At 35.3% G+C, this 23,596-nt stretch overlaps 3 protein-coding genes across 5 annotated transcripts; 1 reads left to right on the top strand and 2 right to left on the bottom strand.

Annotated features, from left to right (window-relative positions):
- Positions 1-576: 576 nt before the first annotated feature.
- On the bottom strand, positions 577-3,927 carry LOC104897627 (actin-11). The gene is made up of 5 exons (XM_010684554.4): positions 3,735-3,927; positions 3,080-3,149; positions 2,392-2,785; positions 1,096-1,709; positions 577-1,003 (listed from the first exon to the last, which is right to left on the bottom strand). Exons 2-5 carry the CDS (start codon positions 3,137-3,139, stop codon positions 938-940), a joined length of 1,134 nt encoding a protein of 377 aa, XP_010682856.1. The 5' UTR covers positions 3,140-3,149; positions 3,735-3,927; the 3' UTR covers positions 577-937.
- Positions 3,928-6,951: 3,024 nt separating this feature from the next.
- LOC104897628 (hypothetical protein) lies at positions 6,952-11,704 on the top strand. Its single transcript, XM_010684556.4, has 5 exons — positions 6,952-7,395; positions 9,303-9,459; positions 9,618-9,668; positions 9,761-9,853; positions 11,285-11,704. Exons 1-5 carry the CDS (start codon positions 7,190-7,192, stop codon positions 11,366-11,368), a joined length of 591 nt encoding a protein of 196 aa, XP_010682858.2. The 5' UTR covers positions 6,952-7,189; the 3' UTR covers positions 11,369-11,704.
- Positions 11,705-12,516: 812 nt separating this feature from the next.
- LOC104897625 (hypothetical protein) lies at positions 12,517-19,558 on the bottom strand. 3 transcript variants are annotated; one of them, XM_048647426.2, is made up of 12 exons: positions 19,150-19,280; positions 18,609-18,693; positions 16,450-16,532; positions 16,220-16,355; positions 15,320-15,792; positions 15,181-15,228; positions 14,929-15,103; positions 14,692-14,804; positions 14,493-14,589; positions 14,155-14,374; positions 13,810-13,963; positions 12,517-13,064 (listed from the first exon to the last, which is right to left on the bottom strand). In XM_048647426.2, exons 3-12 carry the CDS (start codon positions 16,453-16,455, stop codon positions 12,654-12,656), a joined length of 1,833 nt encoding a protein of 610 aa, XP_048503383.1. In that variant the 5' UTR covers positions 16,456-16,532; positions 18,609-18,693; positions 19,150-19,280; the 3' UTR covers positions 12,517-12,653. The 3 variants fall into 3 exon arrangements, with proteins under 3 accessions (XP_048503383.1, XP_057251450.1, XP_010682852.2); XM_057395467.1 differs by having other exon boundaries at positions 18,609-18,718; positions 19,150-19,255; XM_010684550.4 differs by lacking the exon at positions 18,609-18,693 and having other exon boundaries at positions 19,150-19,558.
- Positions 19,559-23,596: the final 4,038 nt, after the last annotated feature.

The following is a 23,596-nucleotide window of genomic DNA, read 5'->3' as shown; positions in this document are numbered from 1 at the left end:
CCTCGAACCTGGCCTCGATACGGATGTAGCCTGAAGAGTGAACCGGGTGCAAACACCGAAAAAAAAATAAACGTTTTCTCCTGTATGAGTTAGTGGATTTCTCTTGGATTTTCTTAGAGGTTGCTGAAGGCATTGCCTAAATTTGGTCACTCACTTGTGCTGGTCATATGCTGCCCGCTTGTTACAATCTCTAGGGTTTGATTTCTGTAAGGTAATATTAGTTGTTCGCTAATTGCATTATTTACCATCATAAGCAAAGAATAAATTACCTATTCTCATCAAATCAAGTGAATAGAATTTATTAAATATTGAATTTATAATATTCCCAAATACATGATTGGGAATCGACTTGGAGATGTCAGGATTTCAGTTCTCTTAAAGTCTTAGTTAAGTAGCTAGCTCCTGCCTTCCATGACTTACTCATATACTTTCTTCATTTCGTTTTATATGTAACAAATGAGTATTTATATCTCACAAATAATACCTCTTTGTTGCATTTAAAACGAAACGGAGAAAGTATTAAAAGCCATTAGTTTAAGGTACAAGAACAAACAGATTATGTGCTTGAAAGTCGTGTAAAGCCAAAGTCGGGCTTATATAATATACAGACCTCAATCCTTACAATATGCTTACAAATCAGGCTGAAACCTTTATTTGAGTTGCACAAAAAGAAATGGTTGCTAATCTTGCTATCTACTGATGCAAAATTCAATCAAGCTTTGGAATTGGGATTATAGAAATAAACTTTTTTGCACCTTCAAGATCCTGGTTCCAACAAAGAAACTAAACCATTACAATGATTTTTAAATAAATTTATAAATAGAAAAAACTAAAATTTATCCGACTAATTTGGCTCGCCAATCAAAATCAGAGGGCGCAAGTCACACCCCTCTTTGGCAGTAGTTTCTGACTCCAACCTTAGCCTTTAATGGTGAAATTAGAAGCACTTCCTGTGAACGATTGATGGCCCAGATTCATCATACTCAGCCTTCGCTATCCACATCTGCAGTATAAGAAAAGCAGGCAAATGTCAGAATTCTGGAAGCAGGATTGAGTTTTCACAAGAATTCAGAAGATCAAAACAAAGACAGATACCTGCTGGAAGGTGCTAAGTGATGCCAAGATAGACCCACCGATCCAGACACTGTATTTTCTCTCGGGTGGTGCCACAACCTTAATCTTCATGCTGCTCGGTGCTAGTGCAGTGATTTCCTTGCTCATTCTATCAGCAATACCAGGAAACATGGTGGTACCACCACTGAGTACAATGTTTCCATACAAGTCCTTCCTAATATCCACATCACATTTCATGATCGAGTTATAGGTGGTTTCATGAATACCAGCAGCTTCCATTCCAATGAAAGATGGTTGGAAGAGAACCTCAGGGCATCTGAATCTCTCACCACCAATGGTTATCACCTGCCCATCAGGAAGCTCAAAACTCTTCTCAACCGCAGAGCTGGTTTTTGCAGTCTCCATCTCCTGCTCGTAGTCAAGGGCAATATAAGCAAGCTTTTCTTTCATGTCCCTCACAATTTCTCGCTCAGCTGAGGTGGTGAAAGAGTACCCACGTTCAGTCAGGATTTTCATCATGTAGTCTGTCAGATCTCGGCCAGCCAGGTCGAGACGAAGGATGGCATGTGGGAGAGCATACCCTTCATAAATTGGCACTGTGTGGCTGACACCATCCCCAGAGTCCAGCACGATACCTGCAATTGGATTACACGATATATAAGATAGGCGCTAACTCGGTATTTGTACTAAAGAGCATCAGAACAGTTAACTTGATCACTTCATTCAGAAATCCTGAAACAAGTATAAGATTTTCTACTTGGCCAATTAGAAAAAATAAAATGCAAAGACAGTCAATCTGCAAGAAGTTTTTCTTTATAGGAGGGGGTGGAAGACACATGATACTCATGTCAAATGGCAACCAACAACAAAAGGGCGGTATTGGAAAAGATAATAAGTGAACTAAACAATTTTTTCAGGGATAAATAAGCTGTCAGAGAATAAAGGACTACACTAATAGGGTACATGACTTCCAGATGATTATGGAAGATTACATCACCGCCACAGAAATAGCCCAATATGGTTCTTGTCTTAGCTAGGGTTGGATAGGGGAGGTCCAAACCTATGTGATCCACCTCTACTAGAAATAAATTATACTATATGTGAAAAACAAACGCAGTGTCTGCCGCCATTGTCCAAGTACAGACTACAATATGATTGAACCCATAATGGCTTCCAAAATCTAACTAATGGCCGGATTAGTGGCCTCTTACCCTGAATAAGCATCATTTATTCGAAAGCATATGCAAGTAAAAAGGAACCCTTTGAAGAAGCTATGAAGCATATTCAAAGTGAATCTTCAATGAGATAGTGTCTTACCGGTTGTACGACCACTAGCATACAGTGAAAGAACAGCCTGAATTGCAACATACATAGCAGGAGCATTGAAGGTCTCAAACATGATTTGAGTCATCTTTTCACGATTTGCCTTAGGATTGAGAGGGGCTTCAGTAAGGAGGACCGGGTGCTCTTCTGGAGCAACACGAAGCTCATTATAGAAGGTGTGATGCCATATCTTTTCCATGTCATCCCAGTTGCTAACAATACCATGCTCAATCGGATATTTCAGGGTCAAAATTCCACGCTTTGATTGAGCTTCATCCCCAACATATGCATCCTTCTGGCCCATGCCAACCATCACACCAGTGTGACGGGGACGACCAACAATGCTAGGAAACACAGCTCGTGGAGCATCATCACCAGCAAATCCAGCCTACATAGATAAATAAGATCAATGCACTGCAAATGGATAAAGGTAAAGAGAAGACAGGGCCTAACAACTCTATGCCACTCCAAGTCCCCAACCAAGGTACACAGAACCAACATTCCTACTCTCGAGTACAGTATGACAATCAGAAACATTCAATTTAACAAAAAAAACTGAACAACTTCTTCAACATTGCCAAATCCAACCCTCCTAACCAACCCAACCCGTACTCGTCTTCAAGTCCAAAACAGCCTTCAAAAGTCGGAAGCATAACCATAATTCATAGGAGAAAAATTTTACCTTAACCATTCCAGTTCCATTGTCACAAACAAGGGGCTGAATATCCTCACCATCAGCCATTTTAAATCACCTGATAAAAGATAATGAAGGGTCTAATTAATATCTTCGAAATGGTGAAATTAAAACTATTTCAACCAACTTCTAATAAAATTAATCTATATATATACTTTCTCATAAACAATCAACTACAAATATACTAATCAACAATGAACAAACATTATCATCTCCAGGTCAAAAACAAATAATGTCCTGATAAATGACCAATTAACAAAATATAATTCGTAATTCATTTTGTTAAAATATCCAGGATCATTTAAGTACATTGAATTATATATTCGTTAAAAAAAAAAACCAAACATAGATCTTATCATGGGGGAACAATTAAATATACAAAATTAATTCGATCAACATTTCAATAAAATTAAAGCAATCATATTCTTCAATTAAACAATGTAAATGAATAATCAAACAAAATAATCATATGCAGAAATGTACGTTCATAAACAAGTGCAGAAACCAAATTGAGATAATCAAGCGTATAAAATTAGACTAATGTATTATGAAAATCGATAGAAATTACAAAAGTGATCAATCAAAAACGCAGAATTTGGTGTAGAAATTAGAGAATTCAATCATCGAATAAGAAAGAAATTACCAGAAAATGGAGAACAAGATTGATAGAGAAAGAATGAGAGAAAAATAAGAATGATATGAAGAAATGAAGAGAGATTGATGAAGAAAAAACCCTAAAAATTGGGAGAAAATGAGAGTAAATTTGATGTGTTCGTGAGAGAGAAACGGAGAACCTTTGAATTTGCAAATTTCACGAGTGGCCAAGCACGTTGAGAAAGGTAATAATATAAAATTATATTTTGAATTTTGAAATCAAATTTTGCCAAAATCAAACAAAAAAAAAATACCCTATAATAGTGTGAAAAAAATAATCATTTTTTTTCTTTCAAGACATATAAGAAATATTTAAGATTTTTTAAAGTAAATAAGTTGTTTTTGTGAGGATAGTAAACAAAAAGGTTGGTTCCAAAATATATAAAATAAAAAATAAAAATCCAAAGAGATATATTAGATTCGATTTACTAATAAAATTTATTAAATTATTATTTCGATATTGCGTACGTGTTTTTTTTTTTATACTTGTATCATATAGTATGGACATACTATTTTAGCATAGGAGAGAAGAGTGATAAAGAGAAAGATACTAAGGAGACGGCATGTGTTAGGAAAGATATAGATCAGATAGAATATTTCCAATTTAGGATATGAAAATATGCAATTTCCATTTAGAGAAAAGATGCAAGTATTAAAAAAACGGAGGAAGTTTTATGAGCTAATTAAGTTTTCTAATATAATTTTTTTTTAGGGGATCTTTGGCCCTTAGCCTTTGATGAAGATGATCAATGGTTCTGATGCATGTTGCCGGACGACTTTGTCTTACAAAAGCTTGAAGACTTCGAATTGGACTCCACCCTTCGTAGTGTCCCGTCTTCCCCCGCATGATCGGTGCGGTGGTTCCAATATTATGACATAATAATATAGTAGTACTTTTAAAAAAATCGTATACAAAACCAATGTTATAATACATTTGACAGTAACATAGTTATATCTAAGGGTAGTGTGTATATATCGATCGAATCGAGCCTGAACTCTTGTTAGTTCGGCTTGTATTCGTTTAAGTTTATTCGAGCTCGAGCTTAGCTCGAAACTTGACAAACCGAATTGTGACCGAGCCGAGCTTTGACCAAAGCGTTGACCGAGCCGCTATCGAACTGATCGCGAATAAGCTTGATCTATTATTATCTTTAGTTTGCTCGTCTTCTTTATATTTCTTTTTTAATTTTTTTTAAAAGGTTATGAGTTTATTCTTTGACAATAAAACTATTAACTTTTTGCTATGTAATATCTAGAATAAATATTTTTATGTATGCATACATAATACATTATTTCCATATATAAAAAGGTAATCTTTGTTCAGAGCTTTTCGAGACGAGCTTGTCATATTATACCCCGTGAGCGTGGTACAACAAAGACTTTTTTTGCTCATTACTCATTTGAAACCTCCAAATGAGAAAAAAATGTACAATAAGGAGAGCTTCAAAAGAGCTACTAAGCAATTTAGCCTTGGCTACACGGTGAATGCTCTCACTTTAATTTTGTGCTATTTTAGGCACATAGAGTTTGGCAAATTAGACGACAGCAGCGTTGACTCTTGTGCAATTCTCTGGATTGAGACCGACACTATTATTTATAAAGCATTGGTTGATCACCGAGAATCTTAAATGGAAATAACATTCCCAAAACATATCTCAATAGCCTTTCCTTTCTTTCATGTCCTCTTCGATTCGAAGTACATTATTCCTTATCATCAATCACACAAAATGAAATCGAGACACAATACACATAAAATTCAAGTAATTAAACAGTTTTTCAGGTGGCATATATCTCTTTTGCGAGCAACAATGCTTATAAATTCTGAATATGACCCGTGTATACATATAATTAAATGAAAAAGAGAGGTAACTAGTAATTATTAAGAGTGTTCATTTCGAATAATCCAATCTGGAAATTTGGAACGATGAAAATGCGATTCGAAAAATCCGGATACTCAATTTTTCGGATCGGATATATGAAAACTAAAAAAACTAAGAAGAGAAAAGTTCACAAAATAAGTTCCGGATCATATCACCTATATCATGTCATGGAACCGGATATTCGGTCTTTGAAACAAATATTTTCGGATATCTGATAAATCCACATGTTCAGGATATTTTCAAATGCCAAAAATTGAAAATTTTCAACTCGTATCCAAACCGATAGTTTCCGGATATCCGATATAAAATATCCGAAAACTAAAATCGCATCGCATATTTATGTACACCCATTAGTGGTCATTGCAACTCAGATTGGATTGAAACTGTGTTCAGATTGAGATTTTTTGAAAATTTGGATTTTCGGATCGGATTGGATTGAGGGTAATTGGATCCAAAAATCCAATATAACCGAATAGTAATATATATTGTATTATGTATCTAAATTGGTCTTAAGTGCTTAAATGATTTTTTATATATAAAAAGCCTAGTCAATAGCCTAGTAAGCGTAGCACTTCAAAGGTTTCCCTAAAACCCTAACAACAATTAATTCCTCATTCCTAATCTACTAGGTTGCTATTATGCTTAATTTATTTCATCGAAAAACTAGAGTTTTAAAAAATTGGATTTTCGGATCGGATCCAATTTAGAGTATAAAAATCCGATTGGATTAGATTAAATTCAAACTCTAATTACTTTAGATTCGGATTGAAAAACTGAAATCCAAAGTCTATTCGGATCGAGGGTGCGTTCTTTTCACCTTATTGGACCTGAACTTATCTGAACTGAATTTATTGGACCTGAACTGAACTTATTAGACTTGATTGGACCTGATTCAACTTATTGGACCTGATTGAACCTTATTGGAACTTATTGGACCTGATTGATACTTATTGATCTGATTGGAACTTATTGGACCTGATTGATACTTATTAATCTGATTGGAACTTATTAGACCTTATTGGATCTGATTGAAACTTATTAGACCTTTTAGGAATTGAAACTTATTGGACCTTGTTAGACGTAATTTGAAGTTATTGCACCTGATTGGAACTTATTGGACCTTATTAGGCCTGATTGGAACTTATTGCCCTAATTGGACCTGATTAAAATATATCTAAGCTTATTGGACCTGAACCTTAATTTATTAAGGTGAAAAAAACGCACCCCGAATTAAATTAAGCTCTAATCCAAAGTGTACGTCGAAGTTCCCCCTAGTGATCATTGCTTAGTACACTTCTTGAAATTCAATAATCAATATTACAAGGCATGTAAGGAATATTCCACCAAGGAGACTTTGTTGTTCTTTCTTAATTCTTCCCTCCACAGAACAATGCTCTTATATTCTCCTACACTTCCTTCTTTCCTACGACCGTTTGCTAAAAATCGTAACTACTTGCAATTTATGATAAACCAATAAAATTCCCAAAAAACATCTCAGAAACGTTTCGGATACGTTTCGAGCTTCAATCACCATAACCATTGATCTTGGAAGAGAGAGAAAGTAATGGATAATGGTGGGTCGAGCTTTTCTCGGTCATTAATGGCGGCCACCATGTCAAATGTTCAAGTTTCACCGTCCACGTCATCATCATCTTCTTCTTCTTCATTTGCTTCTTCTTCGAATTCATCCTCTATTTTCACCAATATTCCTTTGATTTCTGCTCTTCTTGCTTTTTTTCTAGCGCAATCAATCAAAGTTTTCACCACATGGTACAATTTCTTTCATTTTATGAGCTGAATTTTCTTGGGTTTTTTGTTATTTTAGATCTGAAATTTTGATTTATTTTTTTTTAATTTATTGTTTAGCATGATGTAGGTTGGATTTTGATGTTTGATTGAGAATTTGGATTGTGGGTTTTGTTAATTTTAGTGTTTTGATTGGAAAGAAGTTATCTTTTTTTTAGGGTTGTTTTGGAGATAATCTTGGTTTTTAGATGGTAATTAGATGAGCTTTAATCTTTGAAGCTTGTTAGTATTATGATTTTATTTTTGCTAATCTTGAATGCAATTTGAGCATTGAAATGATTGAATTATGATTATTGATTTTGAATTAGGAAAAATGGGTGTGTGTATATGTCTTGGTACTTGACATAAGGTCCTTGAATTGTTCTTGAATTGTTATATGTTTGAATAGTTGGGGTTTATTGATCATTGTTTAGCTCCTTTTATGTAGCCTTTATAATCATGTTAAGTTTAAGAAAACTTTATGAGTAGGTCAGCTGATGTTGATTAAGAAATTGGAGGATTGCCCACTTGAGATCGTGTTGATCAAGAAACTTTGGAGTTAGGAAATTGCTAAAGACCGTATTTAATGCATCTATTCTGGATGATGTAGACATTGTTCGTATTGGATTTGGAATTCTAATCATTTGATGATGATATTGGAGGTGATCATAGGTGGTCATCAAGATGCGAGTGCGATGTAATGATAGAATTTCCATGAAATTCAGTTGCTATCAAGATCATTAGTAGAAAACGATATTATGTCCATTTTTATGTTATGCATTAATAATTACTGTAGCTCACTAACCACTTTGAAGTTCAATCTGAATAATGAGTGTGCTTGCTCTCCATGGTTAAAAGATGTTAGAACAGCCAATCACGAATCATGATTGTAGTGTTCGAGTCCAAGAACTGCAATTTTTCTGAGAGTAGTTTTAAGTAACTGCTGATGGATCCACCATAGAAAAAGAAAACCTAAGCTTACATTAAATCTTCTCATCTAATCCTTGTTATTTGAAGGGGTACATTGAAATTACTCTAACTCAATGCCTACGATCCTGTATGGAAAGCCTCATCCCCATAAACATTGAATAGAAAAGGCAAGTAAAATATGCATTAGATGCCTGATCGAGCCATATCCGAGGACAATTTCAGGTTAAGCACACTGATACACGACTCTGAAACCAGACACTAAACAGCTGCTGAAAATTTATTAAGATCCAGCTGGAAACCATTTGACCATAAAGGCATTAACTGTTCTTTTAAGTTTTATGTATAGCCTAACATAATGCTTCATGTGATCTCTCCTTCTTCCTTAAAATTGTTTAAGTCCTTTTGGACTGTACTTCTGCTTCAGAACTGTGAGCATAACCTCAGCTTTAGCAGATTTACCCTGCTTCTGATATTGCCCTTTGGTTCATGTAATGTTACTCAAGAAGCTGTAGCTGAAGAACGACTGGTGTATAGAGTAGAGTCTGCTCCATAGTGTCCTGCTGCATAATAGGCATTGACTACTCCATGTGGAGTACTTTTCAAGAAGTAAGAAGACCAGTGCAATATAGGTTATGGTGAAGAAAAACACTTTTGATGAGTTGCATTCACTCATAAGATAGAGAATTGGAGGCAAAAGATTGTATTTTGCTGTAATCTTGTGATTGTCAACCAAGATGGCAAGATGTCATGGTGCATGACACTAAACTTTGTAGGGTTATAATATTATCTGGGTTTATATTGGAATCTGAGTTTGAATTTATGCTTTATATTAGATCTTGAGTTTGTAATATTATCTTGAATGCGATTTTTCTAGTTCTAGGCGCCATGTTCTGAGAAGGAATACATAATTACATATATATATTTATTTACCCTAAGATTCTTAAGGTTTGATAGATTTTCAGGTACAAGGAAAGGAGATGGGATCTTAAACAGCTGATTGGTTCTGGTGGAATGCCGTCATCCCATTCTGCCACAGTCGCAGCTCTAGCAGCTGCCATTGGGTTTGAAGATGGTTTCGGAGGTTCAGTTTTTGCAGCTGCATTTATCTTTGCATGTGTGGTATGCTCTGCTCTGCGCAATTATCTTTTCTGAATTGACGATTGTGTGATACATGTTGCATGTCTATTAAATTAGTTGTACTTTGTAAACATGAATTGGGATTATTGTTGCAAGATGCAATTTTATTCTCATAAATACTGAAGCTAGTCTTTTGGCAGGTCATGTATGATGCAACTGGAGTCAGGTTACATGCTGGGAGACAAGCAGAGGTTGCGATTCCACCGTCCTGCTACACTATAATTGTTTATATAACTGTATAGTTATTTTGTCTCACCACACGTTGCTGGCTCATGATTTGCAGGTGCTTAACCAGATAGTGTATGGACTCCCTGCTGAACATCCTCTTGCAGAGAGTAGACCACTGCGGGAGCTTCTTGGCCATACTCCTCCCCAGGTTGGTCAAGGGAATTTATATATCTTTAGGCTTAAGATATTATATCTGATATCGAATTTACACAACTGTGAAGCTGAAATAGAATATGCTCAAGTCAGTAGCTGATGTAGAATATAGTGCTTTTGGAAGCAGTGAGCACATATGGGACTAAGTTTTATCTAATACTACTATAGTACTATGAACATAATACCCTCATTGATAATGAATCTAATGTACTCATTACGAATATATAATATGCTCGATTTTAGTCTGCACTTGATCGTATTCATTTCAGAAAAGGAGCGTTTTCATTTTTGAACAAACAGTGAGGTAGGATCAGTTCCTTCGGAAATAAAATAGATGATATCATTACCAAAAGGATAAATACAAACTAAGATATCATAACAACACAGCATATTAAATTACTTGCATAATGCATCAGCATGGCTTAGCACCCACCTTCCGGAAAGGGCTGCACCAAGCAACACTTCATATGCGAGGAAGCACTTATAAAGGCCTTAATAACTACTAAATCAGCTACCTCACTGAATTAATATAGCAGATAGCTCTATAATTCTCCTTACATCTACAAGAGGGATAGGATGAATTCTTTAGCCACTCTCTCGGTCTAGCCATTTCTCTGAATCCAAATGCTTTAGATAGCTTCAGTAAGCAACATCATATAGACTCTGGCAAAGGCAGTTGATTTCGTACTGTCCAGTAGTAGCTTCATGTTGAAGAGAAGAGGAAAGCTGTGAACCCTGAAATAGCCATAACTCTGGACCATACAGCAGTAGAGTAAGAGCAAGTAGAAAAGAGATGCTGCACCAATTTATTCTCATTTCCACATAGGCTATAGATGATGCACAGTTCGAGTTAGACAATCCATCACAAGTTGCCAGCCTATTCTGGATGGTCATCCATAGAATAAAAATGCTCTTAGGAGAAGCAAGATTATTACCAATTAGGCGCCTACTTAGGCTTGATCCCCTGTATCAAACGATGGGCTGTGTTAAAAGAGAACTTCTGATATATATGACTTCTGAATTAGAGGGTTCCAGCCTCCACAATTGATCACCAAATCTTTGCTTTGTAGGATTTTCCTGAGCATCAAACATATATTAGTATTATTCTCCGCGCTCCCCAAGTTCTGGTTTTAACATAGTAAAACTATACACCCATTGAATCCGTAACTTATCTCTTTTATAAGAAATTCCCCAGAGCAATTTCATGAGTTGTTGCTTTATTCCGAGCATTCATACTTCTCACTTTCCAGCCACCTGGATGCTGTGGAAAGGGCTCAGGAATTTTCCTCTTGATTTACTTAAAAAACAATAGTGATGCATGACCTAATACACTTTCACAAAACACTCACATCAAATTGTGTATATTTATTTTCTTGATGCGCAAAGATTGACAATTTTTTTGTTTCTTCTTCTAAAATTGTCACAGGTCGTTGCTGGTGGAATTTTGGGACTCGTAACAGCTGCTATGGTTTGTATGATTACCAGTATCGCTAGCCATATTTCACAATAGAACAGTATCATCATTCATCACGTTTCAAGCCGCAACTGAAAGTAAAGCTGCATATATGTCCGCAAAGTTGGGTAGCATCAAACTTGGATTTCTGAAATTCTTTTCTTTGAATGCATTTAAATTCTCTGTATTCATTAGACAAGTAATTTTGTTAGAGATTAGAGGTGTCTGTTACACTACACTAGATGATCAATTATTGTTCAGGCATCTAAATATACACAACACCTAGGACTTGCTGCAGAAGGATGGCAAATGTTATAACTTTGAAGTTGGACCAAAGGGTGTTACCTAAATGTAACTGTGTAATGTTGATGGAATATATAGACTTTTCTGGGACTTCTCCTACAAAGTCAAAACTTGGCTCTGCATCTATTTTGTGTGTCATCTTGTGTTACAACATCTCTTATTTAGCAAAATTGCGTTTACTACTAGTTTGAAATGTATTGTTAATAATCACCAACATTAACATTGTTTTAATGCAAAAATACTTTATTGTGAGCAAGTCTAGACAAATTAATGAATAAGTCTAATTAAGTTAATTATAATCCAAACCTTAGAATTACCGAGGGCACACAACTCGTTTAGATGAAGTGTATTCAACTATCGATTCGAGTTTGGGTCATTGATGTTTAGGTCATACTTAGTTTGAGCCAATTTAACTTGGTTAAAAAATGGTTGGATCATAGTTGATTTAAGTTTTGAATCATCAATGGCTTAACCAATCCAGGATAGAATTTTGAGTTGATTCGTTTAATTTTGCGTTTTAAAATCATAAATGGGTTTTGACCAAAGCACATTGATACATTGATGTACTATGAAGTTGAGATTGTAAACAATGTATATGAGTTGATTCATTAGCTACAAAGTTGAGATGTTCTAAAAATATGAAATCATCTTAAGAACAATGTTTGGATTGAAAGTGATGTTAAGAAATAATAGAAGAAAAGATAAAGGAAATGGAATTGAAGAAAGGTTGCTATAGATGAAAATACGAATTAATTATGCAAGCAAGAAGGGAATTATCACCCTCGTTTTAGGGTCAATAGTTATCCACCACCCCCAAATGACGGAAAAAGATACCCCTTCCATCTCTGTTGATTTCTTCTCCAATTCTCCGTTACCCCTTCATACATTATCCACAATCCAAGTATGAACTAAAACTTTATTTATAATGACAAAGTTAAGATGTACTATAGATCTACAATGTATTTTATAACTACATCTATAATATCATCAAAGAATTTCCTATAGGCTATAGTAGTGTTGCTAACAGCCTTTAATCTTCCTATGCAGCAAAAACTTCTGAGACTTCCTTTGTATGTCCCAGAACTGCAGAAAAAACCCTGTCCATTACATAACTAGGGTATCGAACCTCTGACTTTACACGCCAAGCAATATGCTCATCAGGCCTGACAAGAATTGCTCCTTTATCGTTCATTCCACACAATTCCCACCATGATGGCGAATTTGGCAATTTCTTCACCTCTATAATGTTCATGTAATTTCCTACCGAGCACGGTGCAGAGTTGTTGGCACGGTTGCCTGGCCATATTACACATACCTTGACAAGAACTTTGAATTTATCGGCAATCTTTAGCGTTGCATGAGCTAGATTATAGGATGATTCCACCGGTGCTATGATAAGAACGAATTCGAGTTTGTCCACAGATACAAGATCCAATGTAGAAAATGTATCCTTCAGAAGGATAATAGCAGAGTCAGAACAAAAAACTTGAATATATTCTAAGATATAAAACAATAAAAGTCGAGATTAATAAAGCATTATTGCTTTTGAATGAGCAAGAGAAATAAAGGATAAATCGAGGCTCTGTTTGGTTGGATGCAAAGAAAGTTCAATGAAAAATAATTTTCGATTGAAATTGAATATTCATGAAAATTATCTTCCTAGGAAAACACCATTGTAAGTTGGTCTGCGTTCCTTTAGTTACTTACAACAAAATGTTAAGAGGGAAAAAGGCAAAAACGAAAGAGGAAGGGAGAGGATTGATGGGAGAAGAGGACAAAATGTGGCATTCAAAAGGTTAATGTTTTCCACCACCCTTGGGAAAACTATTTTCCACCTATACAAATCGAACAAGGAAAAAGGAAAAACTACTTTTTCAAGAAAATGGTTTCCTCCCAACCAAACACTCTCTAAGACTACAAGTGTTCTTGTATGGTCGTTGATCAGTCCAAAATGACCTAGAATTTTAACTATTGGGTTGAAAATAGATGAGAAATAAAAGTAGATTAGCAGTAACTAAAACTTCTTTGTTCTAACATCTAAAACACTTATTATTATGACAAAATTATTATGAAGTAGCATTTTCCTTCTATGATGAAATGATTGTAAACACTATGCAGCATAATAGACATCTTCCGGCCAAAGCAAATAAAATAACAAGCAATGAGATGATCTGCAGTAATGTAATCCAGCATACCTCGTCAGAGACGCTTGATAACAATCTCATTTTCATATGAGGAAGTCGTGAACCTGGTTCTGATGATGGTACATAATCCCTCCGGCGACCAGTGGGGACACTATCTGCATCGTGAATGGCGTGTCCATCAGATACAAGAGCTCCCTCCTTGTATCTGGAGATAGATTTTATCATATGATCACCTCAAATCGATAAATTCAAGACGTGAAAAGAAAAAAAATCTAAGTTAATGGTCAATATGACAAAAACGGGTTCGTAAAGGAAATATCCTAGCTAATCCATTCTGAAGTGACCCAAGAAATGGAGAAAGTATAGCTAGAATCTAGTTAGATACAGAAGCATCACCTGTAACCAAGATCCTCAGCAGGAAACTGGAGTTGCAGGCTCTTTCCTTCTTCAAAAATTCGCTTCAATCTGGCAAGCCTTGACAGGCCCACTGGGTTTTTCTCATTCAAAATGGCTTCTGAAAGCTGTGCTCGGCCTATACTGAATAGCCCATCCAGAATCACTCTCTGAACTCTGGATGACAGGATTGAGCCCAGACCATCATTAATAACACGATGCACTGCCAAAAGAAAGGGGGTGAAAAGAAAATCATAATTGGACCTATCAATACAAGCAAAGTGACCATTTGAGAAGTTATGATTATTGGAAATCTCAAGGCTGTGAAGTTCCTTGAGTACCTGAATTCGCAACATTTGGGTCAATCCCAAGGGCAGAGGGGACTTCCATAGCTGCTCTGAAGTTCTGAACACTAAGTGCCGTATTGGAAATCGCAATCTAGGAATTAAGAAACATGGTGCAGAAGTGCAGAAATGAGGAATAGATGGAATGTAGGAAGTAATTAAATAAAGCAGCAAGCCAAAGCAAAAATGAAAATACCGGCTTCCGTTCTGCTTCATATGTTTTGAGAAGTGTAGTTGGAGCAATACCATTGACAACTGCGGCCAGCTTCCAAGCAAGATTGTGGGCATCCTGAATCCCAGTGTTCATGCCTACACATAAAATAAAAGCTAGTAAATAACTACAGGACACAGAACTGACCAGAAGGGTGCAGCACGTCTTTGAGACTCTAACAGGACATTCAAGAAGCACAGTGATTGGGAAATTTCCTCTGACCAAAACCACCAGCAGGAGGAAAACGATGGGCGGCATCACCAGCTAGATGGATTCGGTTGTTAGAGGACAGGAACTTCTCAGCAACTTCAGCATGCATTACCCATGGCTTGATATCAATTACAGCTATATCTTCAAGCTCATGGCCGACCAATTTAAAAACTAAATCTTCACAAATCTGGGAAAAGAAAAAAAGACATCCAGAAGTATGATAAAAACAGAGGACACATAAATCAAGTAAGGATGGATAAATACCTTGGGACTGAAATCTTCAAAATTCTGCTGTGGAGGATAATATGGTACCTGTAGGCTAACATAAAATTATGTCATAAAACAAAGTGAAACTCATCTAGATATAAGTTATATTTGCAAAAGAAATGACGTCAATGGATACCTGCAATACAAATTCCCCTTGCTGAAGATCATGAGCAACAAGAACTCCGATAGCTTCGGTGTTAAAAATAAAGAAAAGCATGCCTGGTCTTTCCTTAAGTAGATATCTTCCCAGGTCTTTGCTCATAAAATGCACACTCACCAGCTTTTGCAAGTCTCTTTCACCTTGCATCTCAATTCCAGCAAGTTTCCTCACTGTACTTCCAGCACCATCTGTGCCAACAAGAAAACTACACTGGATATCCCTCTTCAATGTCTGCCCCTCTTTGTGAAAAGAAGAAGTAACATTAATACAATGATCAGTCACAGAGAAGGACAAGCACTCGTGACCCATCAATATGTCCCTCTCTCTAATAGGTCTATCACCATCATGAATTTTGAAGTCAAGATTTTCTAGTTTCGTCAGCAGTAACCTGATTAACTTGTATTGAGAAAAATGAGCAACACTAACTGGGCTGACAACCTGCTCAAAATCTGCAAAAGAGTGCACGATGAAAAGGTGCTTATGCTTTATGCATATATTATAGCAGCCATGAAAGTAGATCATGTTGCCAACAACAGTTTAGAATTACTCCCTCCATTCCTTATTAATTATTTAACCTACTTTTTTATAATACATTTATATGTCACTCAAACTATCGACACACTATTAGTTGTAATTTAGATGTCATTGCAATATAATTTGTCAGTTTTGGTCCTTTACGCTACAAAGACAACAACCAACAACTCATTTGTATGCATGCATAACCATAAGGACTTGTTGCGTAAGTGATAATAACTGGCGGTAGTGGTAATAAATTTTAAATACCTAATTTTGCAAGATATGTTGAGATATGGTGCCTTTGATTGAGCTCTATGGATTAGATTTTTCATATTATTTAAGACACTAAAGACACCATACCTTGAGGTTGCATATGATCAACTGAGCCAAGAACAGAACCAGAAAGTGATGTACAGTATATGAATTTTCTCCACAAATCTACAGGTGGTTGAAATTGCTGTATCTCCTCAGCCAGACAATCTAGTTTGCGAAAGACCTGACAAGAAAATCTGAATGAAAATAGCACTAACGTTTTAGGATGCCAGAAAAACGCAGTTAATCCAAGCAAGTGCCATATGCCATGAACCTACCTCCATAGACCTGTTGTTGATGAAATGAGCTTGCGGATGTACAGAAAAAGCTTTGCTCTTCTCTATGACTGCACATCGGACACCTAAACAGAGAAGGATAAGTTGCAATTACTGATCCCCAAAAATTGCGTAAAAAGTATAGTGTTTACACAATTGTTAGCTGTTGATGAGTAACATCACATGCCAAACAAGCTTGTGGGGGGAAGATTGATGGAAAGCAATTCTGTACTCCAAGTACATTCCGACAATCAAGTTTACAATATCTAAGGTTCCGAGAATTTTTGCATTCTGTAAGTAGTTGAGCATGCTACTCCAGGCATTGATTAGATTTACTCTACTCCTCTTCCATATTAGCCAAAGACACTGTGGATTATTGATCCCCTGGCCCCTTGGCTTTTGAAAAGAATATCTCTATTATATAAGCCAAGGGGGGGAGGTGTGGTGTCCTCTTTTGAAGTGACTAAAATACCCTTTAATAATTTAAAACATATTTTTCTTTTTATAAAAAATTGAAAAATGAGAATCAATGAAAATTTGCCTTATGAGTAGGTCAAAAATGAAATATGCAATATACCATTTATAACTTGAAAAAGTAGATTGACACAATCAATTCACGAAATCAATTAGAATCTTCAACCAAAAAAAGTTAGCAATATATCGTGATAACACAATATTTCATATTTACAAAGTTCAAACAATATGGTTTATTAACATTTATAATTGTTAAAGAACTATACTAAAGTCGCTAAAAAAAATTAAAATCGATCAAATTTTACAGTGACGGTATTGAACAGTTAAAACTAATTTACCTTTAATTTGAAAACATAATAACATCTACAAAAGAACCTTAATAATTTACATCACTATCAAAATAATTTTAGATCGAAAAAAACATGTCCATTTGTATATACCTACATAAGATTGTTGACGCACGCACCGCGTGCATCTTTATTATATAAGGCAACACATGGGGGACACCAAAAAATAGAAAAAGGAATAAAAGAAAAAAAAAAGGGGGAGATAACTCACTGTTTCACTTGAATGAGAAACTGGGGGGAAGTAGGACATTTAAATTAAACATCAGTTTTTTGAGAAAACAAAATGTAAAGACCTTTTTTCCTACCCAATTAATTTTATTTTATACTTTACACGCTATGGCACGCATTGCGTGCATGTAAGACTAGTATTCATTATTGGGACACTCTATTCTACAATAATCTCCGCTCTAAATAATATGGTGACTTCAAGTCTCCTATCCTCCCATCCCAACATTTGTAGGCTGCTCAAATGCTACGAGTGGACTGAAGGCAAGAAAGAACAAAAGCTAATACATCACATCCTTCTTTGAACCTGTAAAAAAATGAGTTAACTAAACAAAGACATGTCTTACCAAACAATTCAGAAACTATCATTATTAGTTATAACGAACACTTTCCATATTTCAGAACTCTCTGAGATCAAATCGATAATTGAACCACAAGATCATACACAATTCACACTAATGTCGTGATAGTGTTCGAGAGAAATCTAAAAACAATGAAAACTCGAATATGAAACCAGAGTACTAAGCACTGAGTTAGTAGCTTTCAGATGCATCCCTTCAACATCTCTCATAGCTTCGCTCGTCAGAGTCTAAACCAAATAGCATACGGAAGCATGCATAAAAACAATGACTACATTTTCACCTCTTTCATAATACTTAGAACTAATATACATAACATTCATTGAAACTCTTAAGATTATAACTAACTATGCCAGCTGTACATTGAGAAAACTAACTTCATAAATTAGTTATAATCTTAACAGCCTCCCCTCAAGATGGACTAGGTGGTGGATGCGTAACCAGTCCAATCTTGGTAGACAGAAAGTTATGCTGATCAGCTGCCAAGGTTTAGGCATCACATCTGCAAGTTGTAAAGAAGATTGAACATGAATCAAAGAAATAAACTTTGAATCCACGTATCTCCAAAGCCTCGCAAATGGACATCTCAAACCATCATCAGAAGTTCTAGTAATTCACTCTCTACTACTCACATATGAGCCCTTACTACATTGTTATTATAATCAAAATTCACTCAAAACCCAAATTTAAGCAACAACAAACAATCTCATTAAAGAGGAGAAAGAATACAAATTCACTCAATTCCACAATGCCTCACCTTCCCACAGAAACTACCAAATCAGCATTTCCAATCATCATTACCTCTTTAATCTTTCACTCTTTCGTCATGGTTTCAGCATAAACTAAAATCAAAATTTCACATATAACCTATTATCCAATCCATACAAACAACTTTAATTATAGAAGAAAACTGTAAAAAGAAGCAAACTTTAAACTCCAACTTCTACTTCATTCTGTGAATCTCAATTTTCCTTTAAAAAAATCAAATAAATGAGAAATCATAGCAACATTATCCCTTCAATCATCCATCATCAAATTTCAGTGAAACCAACCCGATAAAAAACAAAATTAAATAAAAAAACAAATACATTTCCTACATTCCATATCAATTGCAACAAGTAGAACTTTAACCATAAATATCTTCAATAATATATGTAAAAATTATATATTTTGAAAGTAGACGAAACTAACAAGATTCCACATTAACATTATCAAATCGAAAGAGTGTGAATAGTGTAAAAGTTAAAACGTTGCGATTAATATATGAAAAAATAAAGAGGGGTTTAAGAGGGATTTACCTAATTTAGTGAGAAGTAAAGAGAGAACTAAACCAACAGGACCAGCACCCACGATTAAAACCGGTAAAATTGAGTCATCTTCCTTAAATTTACCATGTAATACTGAGAAATCTCTCTTCTGTGAAAAAATGGTACCAAATTTACTCCATTTGAGTGCAGTATTGTTTCTTGTACTTTGTAGAGCAAAAGTGAGCTTTCTATTAATGGGGTGAAAAAATCTCATCTTTGGAAGTTTGTTGGTGAACCCAGATTAAAATAGAAATTAGAAAAACATGAAGATTGTTGTAGTGACTAGTGAGTGAGTGACCACGTTGAATGGTTGAATGGTGTATTTTGCGACCACGAATCAGAAATCCGGAAAAAGATGAGTCGAGTGAGTTGCCTCAGTGAATCGGGTGATGTTGGAAGAGTCGACTCGGTAGCATGTCAATTTATATGGCAAAGATGTATATTAATAATTTGAGAAGATCTTAAATCTATACAAATATACTAAAGTTCTAACCACTAGGCTAAGTTGTATTTAGTGTTATTATCATAAAGTACTATATAAATAAATGAAATTTTCGCTTATCCGGAAAATAGCCCGGGCCTAATAACTAGGGGTGAGCAGAAATTTCGATCCAGACCGAGACCCGGTCCCGGTATGGACCCATTGGATCCGGACCCATGTCCGATTCAACTAGGTTTGGGTCCCAAAAAATGGATCCAGTTGCATCCGGTTCCAATCATGGGTAGAATTTTGTCAGACCCGATGCCTGGTGGCTACCCAATTTGACCGGTTCCAACTCTGGGTACCCGGTTGGAGCGGATCTATGTCCGGGTACCCGGTACTTAGGATTGGTTTTTTTTTCATATACTCATATAAAATTGGTAATAGAATAATAGTTGTTAAGTAAAAAATTAATACTCAGTAGGCCTTTAGGCCCATTTAATTTTTTTAAAAAATTTTATAGTTCAATTGGCCCATCTTAATATGTTGTTAAACTTACAACTAGGTATCCAGTTCTGGACCTGTTACCCACCGATTTCGGTCTTGGTCCAAAAACTTAGGACCTTGTTTGACCAATTCCAATTTCAGATTCTTAATACCCACTGGGTCCGGGTCTGGTCCGGGTCTTGGTCCGGGTCTATTAGATTCTGCCGGGTACTCGGTTGTGTTCACCCCTACTAATAACTACTTCCTCTGTTTCAAATTATAAGGCATTTTAGCTAAAAAAATTTGTTTCAAAATATAAGGCGTTTTACATTACCAATGTAAAATTAAATGCAATTTTATACTATCAAGATAAGATTATAGGTTATTTTCTATTATCAATAAAATATTTAATATCAATTCTTATTACTTATGCAAATCTAACTAAAACTAACTAAATTCTTAATATGCATAAAAGTGGTTTACATGCCTTATAATTTGAAACGGACGGAGTAGATATTATTCAAAGTTGATCCTATCCCACCTTCTCTTTTAAAATATCAATATTTTTTTCTTAACAAATGTTTTTCTATTCAAAAAGTGGTGATCCCCTACTTTCTCTCTCTATTTTTCTTTAAAAAAAACAACTTTCTCTAGGTAGCATGTATAAAAAACGGAGGAAGTACGAGCTAAAATGAAGCATCTATAACTATTTAAAAATGGAGGAAGTAATAAAAAAAATGATTTTTTATTTAATATAATATAAATTTTTGGCTGTTTTCTGATAATAATACAAAGTTTTGATTATTATACAATAATACAAATTTTACCTCAAAATTTCTAGAGTAGGTCGATGTGACCTTTAACTGGTAAAACAAGTAAAAAAAATTAAAAAACCCAAATAAATTATCTCTCCTCCCCTCCCCCAACCAACTCAAACCCCCACCCCTTACCCCCAACCACCACCACTTTGCCACTAGAAATCCCTCCCCTCCATCCTAAACCACCACTGACCACCACCTAAACTACCACCCCACCAGGCCACCCCCACCTAAGGTGACCCCATCACGACTCTACAACCTAAAAACCGCCGCCATCTTAAAATCTCACCACCATCTGAAGCAAGCCCACCAAAACCAACAGGAAGTGGTTTTTGGGTGGCGGAGGGTGCAGAGTGGTTTTAGGGTGGGGGAGGGGATGAGGAGTGTTTCGAGGTTTTGTAGGTTGGGAAGGGTAGGTGGTGGGTTGGTCGTCGAAGGAGCTGAAGTGGTTTCGGGGTGGGGGAGGAGGAAAAGAGAGAAACGGTTCAGGGAGGATTAGGCAGGCAGGGGCCATAGGGGTGGGCTGGGGCTGGGACTAGGGAAGTGAGAAAGAGAATGGAAGGGGGAGCAGGAGAAGAAAAAAAATTGTATTTTTTTTCTTTCAAAATTTACATAAAATTTAAAAAATCAGCCAATCAAATAAAGACACGTGTATTAGTAAGTGGCACGTCAACTTATTTACCTCTTACAACAAGTTAACAGTCGGTATCATCCTACTGGGATAAATTTTTGAAAAAAAACTTGCATTATTATATAATAATCAAAAATTTGTATTATTACGAGAAAATGGCCAAAAATTTGTATTATTCTAATTACAATAATCCTTAAAAATACCTCTTAAATAAAAAGAAGTTAAAAAAAAAAAAAAAAGCAGCATAGAGTCAACTATCACCATCATATGGTACTATATTACTCTGATTCAGTGCCCTTTGAAGTGTTGTTACTTGTTGGGCCCATGTATTAACCCACGTGAATAGATCAGAAAGACTCATCATTACTGAATTCTGATCCATCTCATGGCCCATGACTTCTTTGTCTTTCTTTGTGACTTTTGTGCCGTACACGTGGATGCTTTGTGTTGGACCCACTTATTAATGGACCGTTGCTACTCGTTAGGTATAGCCGTATCTTACACTACTGTACTGTTGTAGGCTTGTAGCATCTTAGAAGTATCTGTCCTCAGTATGATAGTGATTACTTGATTAAGATTTGTGATTAAGCATTATTTGTACTTTGGTATGACACGAAAATGAGGATGTAAAACAAATTGGTGCTAATATGATAAATTGATAACACCATTTGTGTTATTCCCCGTTAGAAATAGTTGTATTATGTATAGTGTTTAGTCTGTTTATTATTCATATCTTGTTAGACGCGACTTAATATAAAATTCAAATCACACGCTTCCTCTCTCTTTTTTTCTCTATCCTCTCTCGCAAAACCCTAATTTTCAACCTAGAAGATACCGTCACCCTTTTGGACGATGGTAAAACTCCTTTCCTCCTTTTGTTACTAGTTTTTTTTTTTTTATGTTTATGTTTCTAATAAACTTCAGTCTCCATTTAATGGAGAGTTTTTCTAACCATATACTCCCTCTGTATTTTTTTTATCTTTCCTACTTTGACTTTGCACGTTTGTCTATGCACTTTTCTACATTAAATATCTTTTATTACATATTATTAAAAATTATAGTAATTGAATATTAATAAATTACTCATTGAGACGAATCAAAAGTGACCCACATGACTATATTTTTTTCTTATGTATTGAGAAAAATCTAAAAGATTCTCTTTAATTATGAATAGTGTCAAGATTCTAAGTGAGAAAAAAAAAAATATACAAAAGGAGCATTAGATTATATCTACCTATATATTGGGTTTTATCTCTCTCTATGTGAGAGTTTGGAGACTTTATTTTTGGGCTTTGGTGTAATTCAAGAGGTTGATTTGTTGATCGAAATTTGTGCGGAGTTGCAACAGATGTCAAGATGTCGTTTACAATTACTTGAATTGAATCTTGTTCTACTTCAAAACTACAAAAGATCGACCGGCCCCCTTAGCAGAAGGTTGCATCAGACAGCGATGTAAAAGACGAAGGTGCTTAGAAGTATTAGATCTACTCAACGATCGTGGTTTTGTCATATTCGAATTGTATTTATTTCATTTCGATATGTATTTGTTTAGTTTTGGCTTCTATGGTAGATATCGTATGACTTTGAATCAATGAATTAATGTTAATCTCAAAAAAAAAAAAAAGATGCTTCTTCATATACATTTTTTTAATATCAGCTTTTTATAATTTTAACTTATTGATAGTTAAAATGATATTAATGTTTGAAATCATGCATTGACAATCGTGAAACAGTGAAAACACAAAATGGTGAAACTATTTCTAAATGGACGAAATATGATAGAAAACTAGAGAGAAACTAGAAAGCAACACATCAAATTATTATCAAATGCTATTATAATTGGTCGCATAGTGGATATAATTAATTAGCATGTTACTTTAAACAAGACCATGTATCAATTTCACTTCTAGTTAACTAATAAGGTTCACTTGTGAAATACTTCTATGAATCAAGATGATGCAAGTGACAAAGTTGAATGACGAACGAAGTCGATGGATGTGTATATAAAATCGACAATATTATGCTAAAGAAAATACTAATGTACCCTAATGTACTCTTAGCTTTGAAGATTGGACGATCCAC

This window comes from Beta vulgaris, chromosome 6 (genome assembly GCF_026745355.1).
Source record: "Beta vulgaris subsp. vulgaris cultivar EL10 chromosome 6, EL10.2, whole genome shotgun sequence".
NCBI lineage: Eukaryota > Viridiplantae > Streptophyta > Magnoliopsida > Caryophyllales > Amaranthaceae > Beta > Beta vulgaris.
The sequence above is the reverse complement of the archived record's forward strand: the minus strand, read 5'-3'. Positions and strand labels throughout refer to the sequence as shown.

Excerpts from the sequence above, each read along its gene's own strand:
- LOC104897628 (XM_010684556.4), top strand. The coding sequence starts at position 7,190 with ATGGATAATGGTGGGTCGAGCTTTTCTCGGTCATTAATGGCGGCCACC. Across the intron at positions 7,396-9,302 it reads ATCAAAGTTTTCACCACATG|GTACAAGGAAAGGAGATGGG; the intron begins GTACAATTTCTT and ends ATAGATTTTCAG. Across the intron at positions 9,460-9,617 it reads CATTTATCTTTGCATGTGTG|GTCATGTATGATGCAACTGG; the intron begins GTATGCTCTGCT and ends GTCTTTTGGCAG.
- LOC104897627 (XM_010684554.4), bottom strand. The coding sequence starts at position 3,139 with ATGGCTGATGGTGAGGATATTCAGCCCCTTGTTTGTGACAATGGAACT. Across the intron at positions 2,786-3,079 it reads ATGGAACTGGAATGGTTAAG|GCTGGATTTGCTGGTGATGA; the intron begins GTAAAATTTTTC and ends TTATCTATGTAG. Across the intron at positions 1,004-1,095 it reads CACTTAGCACCTTCCAGCAG|ATGTGGATAGCGAAGGCTGA; the intron begins GTATCTGTCTTT and ends CTTATACTGCAG.
- LOC104897625 (XM_010684550.4), bottom strand. The coding sequence starts at position 19,372 with ATGAGATTTTTTCACCCCATTAATAGAAAGCTCACTTTTGCTCTACAA. Across the intron at positions 16,533-19,149 it reads TTTACTTCTCACTAAATTAG|GTGTCCGATGTGCAGTCATA; the intron begins GTAAATCCCTCT and ends TTCTCTGTTTAG. Across the intron at positions 14,590-14,691 it reads ATGAAGCAGAACGGAAGCCG|ATTGCGATTTCCAATACGGC; the intron begins GTATTTTCATTT and ends CTTAATTCCTAG.